Below are 13,236 nucleotides of genomic sequence, written 5' to 3'. Positions count from 1 at the left end.
TTTGCATAATTTCCAAGACTGCTGGATATTACTATAATTGTATTGACAGAATATATGTAAAAGATATTATATTTTTTCAAAGATAATTTTAATTGATTTTTTTATAATCGACCTTTTGCTTAATTTAATATATATTGTGTACAATGGACTACATGAGCTCATTGAATGTCTTTAAAATTATAAATTAGGAGAACAAGCCAGGAGAGAGTGCAACAAGTAACATAAGCTGTAACTGATTAATTTGAACCGTTAGTTGGTCAACATCGTTTCTTCCTATGAATAAATTAATTAATCCTTTAAATCCTGCCTAGTTTGTTTTGTATATTGATAAGGCATAATTTTGTTTTACTTCCTTAGAACGACTTATTTTCTAAGTTATATTTCTTAATACAAATTTATTAACTTTTAATTTTATCTTCCCTCCTGCCTTTTCTTCTAATAACATAATCAATAATAAACAATTGTTCCATTCTTCTGCATATTGTGTACATTTCCGAATAATACAATTTTCATTCGATGTCTTTTATCACTCAGCAATCATAAAAAAATTATAAAAGGAACAACATAAGTGAAGATAAGTCAGTTTATATATGTATGTGTGTAAAAAATATATATATATATGGCAAGTGTTTTACCTTCGTGTAGATTACTTCAACAAAGGTACAAACAACTTTGCATAAGTATTAAACAATGAAAAAGGAAGAGAAGTTAAAAATTTATATGTTGTTAAAGCTAGAACAGAGAGAAGTAAAATTTGGAATACCACAAAGAAATAGTAAAAGAATATTCTGAATTATGAGTAATATTCTCAATACGCAAATTTGATAAAGCTATACTGAACATTAATTGTTATTTTTCCTTTTCACATGATTACATAATTTGGAAACATTAGTATCATATACAGGTGATTCAACAATTTGTATATATCATAATATTTTGATATTAACTACTTTGATACATGTATGTAACAAATGGGAACAATTGATCAATAAATCAATATCATAATACAAAATTATTTACATCTTAATATTATATAAAATATCTCATTCCCTTGTTATATACCAGCCAAATTACTTCTCCCAAGAAAGCCGAAAGTGTGATTGTAAAAATATGGCATATCTCTAAAAGTGGATTAGTTAGTATCTGATTTCAGCGGCACTTCACGTTGTTTAAATACTTTTCACTGAATACACTGTATATTTTTCAGACTGTAACATCCTGAAAGACATATTGAAGCTTTCCAAGAAAGCTAAGCAATAATATTAAATTTCAAACATATTTTTTTTTCTCAAATTGTCTCAATGTGTTGTCACTTGTAATTAAGAGACAACTAAATCATTAAAGTGCAGAAAGTTGTTAAATAGATAATCATATTAAGACAGTATATACTCTTCTGTGTACCTATAAGTATGTATATATAGTATATACATTATATTACAGATATCATCATGAACAAAGGTATTTCGTGCTAGTCGACTCCAGCGAAACCTTGAGAACCTTCAATTGCTTTAACTAGCTTATCCCTGAGTTGTTGATAACTTGTATATGGAGGAAGGTCAATACGATTAAAACTGGAACAATAATTTACATCATTGTATGTATGTATACTAAATTTATATACTATATATAGAATAATACATTTTTTTATTTTGAAGAAAAATTAGAAACATCATCGTTTGATGAAAATCTTTTAATATATGTAATAAATATAAAATGAATATAAATTGGAACAAAGCTTTAAAAATACATTATTCTAGTAGCAAAGCAAACTCACCAAGTATGAGCTCTTGGATAATTCTCCGGTGTACCCCACTTCTCAATCGTGAATAATTGTGGTCCATTACTGCCATAAAGTTCCTTAAATCCATTCATTGGCACACGTGATGTACCAGTCACAAACTGTAATAATCTAGAACGCATTTCATTACTGAATGATAAAACGACTCTCCAGAACCATTGTACAACAAGGTGATTTGCATGATAATCTCCTTTGTACAAAGTGTTTTGCTTCCAGTCTTTCACGTCAATATGCTGTATGCCACACATTAACAATTCCAGCTCGTGCTCGTCAAATATCTTAACCAATGTCGGCGGTATAAGAGCATTGAATCCTTCCAAGAAGGCATTCATTTGTTCCTGTACACGAGATACAAACCGCCACTGTATAACTAAACTTATATATTCGTCTTTATTTTCATCCGTCAATGGAATATTAGCGCCATCGGGTTTTAACTCTCTTTGGGAAGTATGGCCGAAGCTTTCTTCGTCAAGACAGAAAGTTAGTTCCAATTCACTGGGATCGTTCTCCTTAATCCATAGAAGAGAGTTATAATATTCAGAATCAACGCTCTCCATGTCTTTCAGATCAATCGCTTTACCCAACATCATTTTATAAAATGGTCGAATAAAGAAAGCTAAAACAATGTGTTATGTTATGTAAAAGTTGGATATATCAGTATGGCACACTATTTATAATATTTATAATAAATCTCACCTATTTACTTGATTTACGACACTAAGACTTACCATCCAAAAGTTTGCCATGGTAAACAGCCATTCCTGCTATACGTCCTATGAATTTAAAGTAGTTCAAATGCTCTTCGTTACACACACCAGAACAAGGATTAATTTGTAGAGTATAATTGTCTCTGTGGATTTATGAAGAATTTATTGTTTTGCATTTGAATCCATAAACAGCTAAATACGGATGCTGATATAAACAATAATGTAGAAACTATGTATACTTACGTTGCAGAATATTCGAAAAGCCCATAATATGGATTGAACATTTCCTTGGACAACAAGAAGAACCATTCTCTTGCAAGGCCACCATAATCTAAACCTACCTCACCTTCAAATTCTACCCACAGTTTTGTCTTTAGAATTTCAACTCTGTTGACAGAACTTATAATACGGTATGAATCTTCCAAGATATTGTTCCGTCCAACTTTAATCTCAAATTTATTAGGAACGTTATTCTGTAATAAGATTTTATAGATTTTATATATAGGTATACGCATAATAAGCATACTTGTGTTATTACTGTTTACACTATCAAATCATTATTTAATAAATACGTCTACATACAGGCTTTCTCAGTTGAGACTTCAAGTATTCATATTTACGCTTATAATCCCTGGAATATGGTACAGCCTAAAATTTGAAAAGTTGATTAACATTTCAATCAAATCATTTAGAAAGAAATATGAGAAGATTCGTGATAAATGTTTTTAGTCATACCGGTCCGGCAATTTGAGGATTAGACAGACGTGGATCTTCCCATTGTGTTGTTCTTGTATCTATAATAAAGAAAGAAGCCAAAAATATATAAATGTATATTACAAAATATAATACTATTTAGTTGTATGCATTACGAATCTTCGAATTCTCAATAGAATAGAAACTATATACATACTATGATCGATAAAAAAGATACGTCCGTCGGTGTGTACTCTTTCCTCCCATCCTTCCGGAAGCGGTCCTAACTGATCTAAATCGCTTCTTGACATGGTTGACGATGCGATAGGATTTGGTATAGAACTTGGTCTTCCTGTTCTTGGATCCACCCAGGTCGTTGCTCTTTCATTGTGATCAATAAAAAATACTCTGCCATTAGGTGCTATTTGCATGCCCCAACCAGGAGGTAAACCCTCATCAGTAGACATTGGGAGAACAGGTTTAGGGCTTTCAATCTGGAATTTTGCGATGAAATAAACAAATCAAATTATACAAGTCGATAAATTATATAGTAAAAATGCATTGATCATACTTGTTCTGATGAACGTCTTGAACCAGCCGGGCTGTCGACATTATCATCAGTCTGTAAATATAATAAAGATGTTTACACATTACATTCTAAGAAAAAAGATACAGATACAGAATAAAAACGATCTGTATATTTATCGATACAACAAGCTGGTGCTGCGTATATCATATGATATCAAGAGAATATACTTTTAAATGTAAAATTTTAATTGAGAACATTGCGTATATTACATTTTTGCTTTGTTAAGTATAGTTTATGATAAAAACACAAGAAAAATTCATGCTCAACTTTTAATACAAAATAATCTTTACAATATATGAAAATATCTAAGAGGCACATACGACAAATAAAGCAGTAATACATTATACATAAATGGGCAAAAACATCAAAATCTCTACAAAAATAAAATATCTTTACTGTTAATATTCCATTTGTTCCCATTTTGCCACAATGCTTAGACTTCGTTAAATATTATAAGACGAAAAGACGAAAAATATGCAATAATATCACTAAATTTCATCTGATACTAGTAATAATCAAAATGTTTGAAAAATACTCTAGGATATAAATAGATTTCTATAAATAATAACAGTATGTTATATGTACAACATATATGACAACTAAATGTGCTAGTTGTAAATGATTGAAATGTATATGTTTTGTTTTTGTGTTATTTGAATGTTTCAGCTCTATCAAAAGTGGATAAACTGGTTCAAAATAATGCATGAAATGAAAAGAATTTCATATGCAACTCACTCTGTAACAAGCATACACATACTTATGTTAATTCATGTTGATATTTAATTGCATGTTCATACTTTGAGGAGTAAAAATATCGGACACAAAGAAAGAAATATATATATATATATTGTTATCCAAATATATATTATATATATATATATATATATATATATATATTGTTATCCAAATTTTATCCTCGAAATTCTGACAAATTGGAAATATACAAGATATCTATTTTCTAGTGAACTACGATCATTAAAATACGTTCTAGTCTTATTATGTATTTATCAATATTTTTTATCAGAAATATAAAATATTCAACAATTTATTAAACTTTATTTTTAGATTATTCCAAAAGCAATTAATGACGATACGTTTTATTTAGCTTATCATAAAGCTTATAAAATCATTGATCGCTTTTAGAGTAGATCCTCCAAATTAGAGTGGTCCAAATTTGTCCTAATCGCCATTAGAAACATATGTAAGAAAAAGTCCCATACAACCAAACGCGTTATTAAAATAAATATCTAAAAGTCCTTGTCATAACAAGAAACATTGTGCGATAAAATAACGCCGTAATTTTATTTCGCTTAAATTTTGTTATCATTGTTATCCATTTTTAGCCATTGTTAGCCATAAATTAACAAAATGGATAACAATAATAACAAGTTATTATAAATAATAAATTATGAAATGAGCAACTTTTTTTGTCTATTTATTTTTTGTTCCTCTATCCACTTATTTCTCAAACCCTCCCTATCACCTATCTCTGAAAGTTACAACCGAAAGTAGAACTTTTCACAACAATTTATGTTCAATAAAATTTTATGTTTTAGATCTTTCTATATATTTCTGGACTTTTCCCCTAAGATATAAACATGCTTTTAATATAATCACTTTACATACACATACATGTTATATATATTGAGCATTACATTTAACTGAAGACGAATACAACATTTTTGTGTGTGTTAATACCTGTTCTTCAGATTCACTAAGGTAGCCACGTTGATCGACAGAACGTCCGGACTCTGAAGAAGTATCCCCAACACCCCCACCCCTATGATCCCCACCCTCACAATCTCTTGCTTCCGAATCTTCATCATCCTCGCGTAGAACCTCATCATCCTTACACACACATGCACAAATTTCTACATACTGCATGCTAATCATACAAATTGTGTGGACAAATGTATTAATCCATAATCTTAAATGTACGTATGTAAACATTTTGTTTCACCATCTAAGTATCTATAAAGATATATTTTCTTTCCAATAATTAAAATCTGGTTAGTATCACAAAGTATTCAATGCTAAATTTCTAATATAATGTTACACTCATCTGGTAATTTTATCATATATTCCTATTTACTACGTTATTTACTGTAATGTTATTTAACATTTAAGAAAAACACATAGTAAAATGACGTTTGTATATTTCCTGATTAAGATGAGTTTAAATTATTCCACAAACAATTAATGATGATACATAAATTTTATTTAGCCTCTCACGAAGCTTATAAAATCACTTGGAAATCGTTCTTGGAGTGATCCAAATTTATCGTATTCGCCAATAGAAATATTTATACATAAAAAAGATCTCATACAATCAAACGCGTTATTAATATAAATATCTAAAGATTCTTGACATAACAAGAAACATTGTGTGATAAAATAATTTCGAAATTTAAACAGTTTAATAAACAGTGATAATGTTCCTTTATAAATGCACACTACTGAACAACAAATGGCAACATTATTTAGATACAGTCAGTAAAAGTTACAACACTTTTATCTTGACGAATTGCAAAACGTATTTAATATCTAACATCATTTTTTCATATTTGGCTATCGGATGCATCCTGATATTTGTTGAGTAAAAGTGCTGCAATTTTCCCCTCATTGATTGTGTATACCGAGATGTTTTGTGCGTGTGTGCGTATAAACATATACATCTTACACAAGGATATAAATATAATAAATAGAAATGGTAAAATATGTGCTTTTCAACATGGAGATTTGAAAGCAGAGAATATTATTATTATCCACTACGTAATTGGTTAAAAAAGCGCGAGAAGTAACTATTTAGAAACGTTTTGAAAAAATACAGACTACTTTTACGTTTGCTCTAATTTGTGACTAATCTAAAGATTGTATAAATGAAGTTAATGAACGAGAAAATTTTATAAAGAATTGAAGATTTTCTATGACAGATAAATGTAACATAATGTTAGTAACTATAGTGGAGCAATATTATGAATAGCGTTAACTATTATATTCAAAACAAAGCATGATTATTAAAGCCGTTTGCAATTTCATAACTCATAACTCAATATTCTTATATCTACGTATTTGTGTATGTTAAAGAGGTAATATGTTTCATTGTCGAGTTTTTCTTCAACTTCAAACATAGGTGTATTTTGTATGGACTTGTGTCAAAATTAATGTTTGAAATCGTTACCAAGAGAAAAATATTATCAAATTTACCTGAGTTATTACTGAACTTCTATGTCTGCCTTCGTCATCAGCGCTAATGTGGAATCGTCGTTGAAACTCGGTAACCGCAGTATCCAAGTTACGTTGCTCGACACTTTCACCCTGCGTTGCGGCATCCCTGTTATAAGAACATTTTTATATAGACACATGATAGATGTTCTGAACGAAAGTATTATCAATTAAAATTCAACAGAAACCGTTACGTACGTTTCTGTTGGTCGCTCCCATTGTGTAAAACGTGCTATATGATTGACGTAGTATGTACGACCATTTGCGTCTTGTCTTTCTTCCCATCCTGGTGGTAATGGCCCATTAACAATCATAATCTAAATAGATATGTTAAATAATTTAAATATTTGAACATTCATGAGAAAATGCGTTATTCTTGTTTTATAAGCACAAATAGAAGAAATACTGCCATTGATTTGGTACTGACAAATTTAATAACTATTTTATTTGCACATACATCTGCAGCTTGCTCCTCCGGACTGTTATTCGTCGCTTGTACTAATTCCCACCCATCGGAGTCAGATACTAATTCTCGGTCTTCATTCTCGATAGTGGACGAGTCGGAAATATATGCATGATATACTTCCAACGTTCCCTTAACTCGGGACCGCTGACTGGAATGATTACTAGCCATATCCTCATAAGTTATTCATTTTGCATTCGCAAACAAAATAATACAAAGCAAAAATTAAATTTAAATAAATTGGAATGAAATGGTCTGTCATGTTATTGAACATTTTCAAATATATTTTCATTAAAACTGATAATAGATTAAACATTATTAAAATTGGAAATTAGACAAATTGGAACTAATTAATAAAGATATTCAACTGTAATGAATCATATTCATGACTCATCAATATTAAGATATTAGAAGAGAGCATACTATAAACTCATCTAATAGCGATTAAATATAAACAATAAAAATTAAATCAAGATATGTAACATATGAAAAATCGAAGTATTATAGAATATATAGCTTGAAGCAGAATGAGTGAAGACACATACCTACGTGGACGAAGTACATAACACCTAGCAGGAATAACACGACCTTCTTGCTCTTTTGGTAAATTAATCAATGTTAATTCCACCATGCCAAGAAAATCATCCCTTGTCAACCTATTTTCATCAAATACTTGTAAGACCAATTTATGTTCCACTGGTTTGACCTACAAAAAGATAATTTATGTCATTATTATTTTATATATACATATATATATAAAAAGAAAATAATAGGAGAATAATACAAGCACACAAAGTTTACCCTAAATACAAATTCCTCCTCCCAAACTGGATTCAGTGTCTTCTTCTTGGTTCTTGTAAGTGCAGAATCCACTGTTTGATCTCCATTTATCGTATTCAAATCAACTCTAACATAGGGATCGCTCGCACCAAAAATATCTTTCTTGGCTAGTTGGTGCCCAGCGATTACTTTTAATCTCAACTTGCTCGTTGCCTCGTTTCTCTAGATCGTGAAACCATTATATAAGATCTAATAGAATGAGAGATGGAATACTATAAGTATGCTCTACTACTATCAAATGTAACAATGAAGATGATATAGACAAATAACACATAGTAAGAATCAAACACTTGTATATATGAAGACAGCTGATATCTGAACAAGAAAACAGAGATAATGTCATAATGGAGGACGAGTCTTTCTGGAATATTGCATTATATTACACAAGAAATTCTAGACAATATTACTCCAATAACATTCATTATAGCAATATACAAATATCGAAACAAAGAAGTGACAAAGGACAAAAATGCTTCAAAAGATAGGTGTTAACAACGTAGATAAAATATTGCTCCTCGGCGAGCGCGACGAGCGTGGCATAAAATTGACATCGACGATTATGTTTTCCTTGATGTGTCATGGGCGATTCGCTGTCAAGTTCGACGGGCAGGTCACACCCGGAACTGTGACGACGAGCCCGCGTGTCGTAAAAAACCACGTCCGAAATAAATAGCTGTCCGAAATACACCCGTAACACCCGTTTCGTCAGTTGGTGCGCCTTTTATCGGTCGCGAACCCAACCTGTACTTGTCAAACTGTCAAAGCAACTACGTACGGAATCGCCGTCGGTTCCGACCGTCGAATTGTAACCGTAAACATGTTCCTCTGCCATTAACGTTACGTGTGCTCGATTGGTAAAACTAATCACCGACCGCTCCCTTCTTGCAATTTAACAGGGCTCACTGTTTCTTATATGCCATCAAGAAACCTATTTTGTCTTAACCCCTCTCCAGCACTATTGCGCGACCGAGACGGATGTGACATACCACGGCGATTCAAAGATGGCTTGCTTCCTTTTAAATATTCAAAAGCGCCGAGAGACCGCACTCGCTAGTATCGTGGATTAAACGGATTTTCAAGATCGCATGAAATATAATTAATTCGCTCGTAATCTCCGCCGCTGTGATTTTTCGCTGTCAAGATCGACGCGTTCCTTTTTCACAGATAGATGTTAAATATTAAGGGAAAAAGAAATTTTTCGTTAATAGAGAAATTAAAAATGAAGCTTTACAAGGCCGAATTTCCTTTCAACGCGTTTATCAAATCGTTCTAATCTATTTATATATATATATATATATAATTTGATACTAATTCCTTATAACACAACACATAATTTGCACATATGTTTCTCGCGACACAATAAAAACACAGTAATAATCGTGAGAAATATTTTTGTTCGGTTAACACGGTCTTTCTCTTATGTCTTCGCGAATGCGACAAAACACGATTTAAAGTACCGAGTTTAGCCTGTCGACTATTATTTAAGGATTAGGAAACCCGCCACGTGCTCTCGCGCAACAGTTCTCACGTGTCACGTCGTAATTCGCATAAAAATCGCGACGCTGGAAACTTTTGGAGATAGATCTCGACGAGAGTCGAAGATATATTTTATTCCGTTATTGTAATCTCTATATAATCCATCTACTTTTTTTGGAAGATGCGTATTTTGTGCAGATACAAAGTTTGAAGTCGATTATAAAACTTGCGCTTAGTACTTTCTAAGATACAACTGAGCATTTTTGAACTCGGATGATTGATATAGTTTTTTTGTACAAATATCTTACCGAAGGTTCCGATAAAGACAATCGACCAAGTTGCACACCAAGTTGCGCAACTTCTTCCACGCATGAGTCGGAACTATGCTGTGTGTTCCAAGTGTAAGCTCGTCTTCTAGGAGGAGATGGATCTACACCAGCGTAAATTGGATACGTCAAAGTGCCTGGCATCTTTCGTTCTTCTTCTGTACCGTTCCAAAGCTACTGGCTTCCGACTCATCGACTCTGCACATCACAGTTTATTTCTTTTTTACTTTTGCATATCATGATCGTGATCATGAAACTATATTACAACAAAAATTGAAAATCCCTTTGGAGAGATGTGGTCTCTATACAACGTCGCCCACCTGTTTCCCTTATTTAAATACCACTTGAGCGTGTACTTCAAAATATTATTAAGTCTACCACAATTCCTTAACATATTGTGGTTTTCGACAAGTTATGTTTCCATATAATCGACGCTTTGACATGAAAATTTCAGACGATATAAAATCTGTTACGTAAAAAAGGTATCAGTTTTATTATTTTTTTTTTACCATATAAGCTGGATGTTTTTATTCTTACAAGCGGAATAACAACACACACATTTTCTCTGTAAACGCGCCATAATATATTATGTAATAATTTAGTTACCAAATCTATACTCGCGTGACTACAAAGCTTATTGTACATGCACAAGGTATAATTGTAACAGTGTAATAACTCCACGAAACAATTACGTTTATATCAATGCACGAGGCTCGTAAATTCGAAATAAGATCGTAGTCGCGTGCTTTTTGACAAATATGAAAATTCAATGAAACTGATGCGGAATATACGATCCGTATGGCCGGGACGTGGTTTCCTTATTAATCTCGGTAGCTCACTCATAATTCACATCGCAACACCGGTTTTCGCACTTAACGTCACGATCTTTAGCAAGAAAGGAAATGAGCACGTAAGGTAACAAATACGTATACAACAGGCTCACGCCCGAATACTAACGCGAGCGGAAAATGCAAAAGCTTCAGAGATAAGAAGTTACTTTAAATCGTCGTTGTGATAAGGAGTACATACGTACAGTGAATCCATTTACACACGTTTATCATCGCATGTGTGCGTGCGTGCATGTGTGCAACAGATAGCATACAATCATTCCGTAAATTACACACGCTTAACTAACTTTGAACGAGCATATGTGTTTGTATAATTAAAAAAATATTTTAAGATGTACAACTCAATAATGCGTTTAATTTCTCTTAACATATATTTGTCTTCTATCATATTTTTAGTATAGAGTATTTTTCATCCTTTACTTCCTTCACCGGAAAAATCGAAATTTTTGGTGTTTACTGTCAACTTAAGTGTCAGTTGAAAGTTTACCATCAATATTGGTGTTATTTCGAGTGTTACCCTGAAATAGTTGAACGTTACCTTCATTTAGGATGTCATTTTCGGTGTTACCATCAAATACATGAGCGTAACTTTTGGTGTTAGCTTCAAATAACTGGGGGTGACCTTCATTTTGAGTGTAATGTTTGTAATGTTATTGTCAAATAATTCGGTGTCTATTGAGTGTGACTGTCAACTTATGGTATGCGTTTTGGTCAAATTGGCGTTATTGTTAAATAATTGTGATTTTGATTTTGGGTGTTATTTTCGATGTTGCTGTGAAATAATAAAATATTAGTAAAATGTAAACGTGTAACTGCTAACTTGGATGTTATTCTCTATATTGTGTTCTATATTCGAAAGGCTTAAAACTTACTCTACCTATTGTCTTCCCAGCCTTATACGTTATGCCACACACAGTTTGTGATCCCGACTTTACTCGACGTAGTGTATGCACAGATTTGTAATTTCCCGCGCGTGCTTGCGCTTTTAATACACATATATATCTGTACCGCAGCGGAACCTGAGAGCGGCCAACACGGCCTTTTCGGCTTTTCGGCGACACCAGAGAGAAACCTGAAAGCGGCCAACACGGCATTTTCTGCGACACTGACTTTCCGCACTGGGAAAGGACGCCATCTGCATCCATTTTGAGAGGAGAAGTACGATGCTACATCCACTTTCAGGTCTTGATGGTAAAATCTGCATGTGGTGGAAGTCCGTGCTACATCCACTTTCAAGAGGTTTATGTCCGTGCTGCTACCACAGTTGCCATCTATATGCCAGACTATGTCCGCAGGTCTAAAAAGAGCGGGAGGGAGGAGGGAAGGAGCAGAAAAAATAAAAGTACGTATTAAATATTAAATCTTCGAATACATGTTGCTGTATCAAAGTTTCCTGTATAATAAACGATTTGACACGTCTGGAGACGCATGATCGTTGCCCGCATTCCCTTTGTCCTGCTTCTCAATTCACTGATAGTGGCCATCGGTGAGCATTCGATCCGCTTGGAGGAGCACGTGTTAATTAACGCGACGAGACTTCGATTATAAATATCCCGCGAGTCGACGAAATATCTGAACTTTTAAAAAAAGCATCAAAGAAAGTCACGTTGATGTTGTCATGGGTGAAATCTCACCTTGGTATATATTTTTTTATTTTCGAAATATAAAAAAGCCAAACGAATTTAGATGAAAAGTAGAAGAATTATTGTCCGCAGCGGATAATCTAACATTTAATAAGAACGAGACAAAATTCTCATGGGATGAAATTCCATTCTTTGACACTACCGTGACCTTTAATTATTCTCCGAAAACGGCGTCACAACTTTGACACTCTGTACAATTAATTGCTAACACATTTTCTAATCGTACACATTCTTCTTTAATTAACATAAAGCTAACAAATAATAAATAAACAAATATAAATGTCCGATATTTCGACAGAGTAATTTTCTTTATCTTCAGTAATCAATAAATAGTAAATCAATGTCGCGTACAGTTGAAAGGTCTTCTCGCATTCCTCTCGTCGTTCCGAAACCTTCGAGAAAAGAATAGACATCCAAGGACAAATCTGTCTTGCTTCAACCGCCGCCGAGGCCCGCAATGTTTACATCGCGCCGATTGTGTTGATCGGCTCATGAGCGACGACACTTTTTGCCCTTCGTATTAATAGGCGCGCACCTCGCGTACTCGACCTCATTCCATTAGCAGCAGCTGTGCGCGACGCGCTCGTCACTTCCGTTTCGTATAATTAAAAGAAATGTATCTCGTCGG

General features: G+C 33.0%; 1 protein-coding gene across 8 annotated transcripts; it reads right to left on the bottom strand.

Annotated features, from left to right (window-relative positions):
- Window positions 1–527: 527 nt before the first annotated feature.
- On the bottom strand, window positions 528–12,048 carry Nedd4 (E3 ubiquitin-protein ligase Nedd4). 8 transcript variants are annotated; one of them, XM_011148832.3, is made up of 17 exons: window positions 11,838–12,048; window positions 11,504–11,737; window positions 10,100–10,315; window positions 8,277–8,477; window positions 8,021–8,181; window positions 7,470–7,638; window positions 7,211–7,329; window positions 6,995–7,121; window positions 5,486–5,635; window positions 3,770–3,820; window positions 3,416–3,692; window positions 3,241–3,299; window positions 3,088–3,153; window positions 2,749–2,978; window positions 2,527–2,648; window positions 1,775–2,414; window positions 528–1,571 (listed from the first exon to the last, which is right to left on the bottom strand). In XM_011148832.3, the coding sequence occupies exons 3-17, from the start codon at window positions 10,259–10,261 to the stop codon at window positions 1,469–1,471; spliced, it is 2,637 nt and encodes an 878-aa protein (XP_011147134.1). In that variant the 5' UTR covers window positions 10,262–10,315; window positions 11,504–11,737; window positions 11,838–12,048; the 3' UTR covers window positions 528–1,468. The 8 variants fall into 8 exon arrangements, with proteins under 8 accessions (XP_011147134.1, XP_011147135.1, XP_019699023.1 ...); XM_011148833.3 differs by having other exon boundaries at window positions 1,381–1,571; window positions 11,843–12,048; XM_019843464.2 differs by lacking the exon at window positions 5,486–5,635 and having other exon boundaries at window positions 1,381–1,571; window positions 11,838–12,047.
- Window positions 12,049–13,236: the final 1,188 nt, after the last annotated feature.

The sequence above is a fragment of the Harpegnathos saltator genome, unplaced genomic scaffold, assembly GCF_003227715.2.
Source record: "Harpegnathos saltator strain DR-91 unplaced genomic scaffold, Hsal_v8.6 scaffold280, whole genome shotgun sequence".
Classification (NCBI taxonomy): Eukaryota; Metazoa; Arthropoda; class Insecta; order Hymenoptera; family Formicidae; genus Harpegnathos; species Harpegnathos saltator.
This window is presented reverse-complemented; position numbering and strand designations above follow the sequence as displayed.

Excerpts from the sequence above, each read along its gene's own strand:
- Nedd4 (XM_011148832.3), bottom strand. The coding sequence starts at position 10,261 with ATGCCAGGCACTTTGACGTATCCAATTTACGCTGGTGTAGATCCATCT. Across the intron at positions 5,636-6,994 it reads GAAGTTCAGTAATAACTCAG|GATGATGAGGTTCTACGCGA; the intron begins GTAAATTTGATA and ends TGTGTGTGTAAG. Across the intron at positions 2,649-2,748 it reads CTTTTCGAATATTCTGCAAC|AGACAATTATACTCTACAAA; the intron begins GTAAGTATACAT and ends ATAAATCCACAG.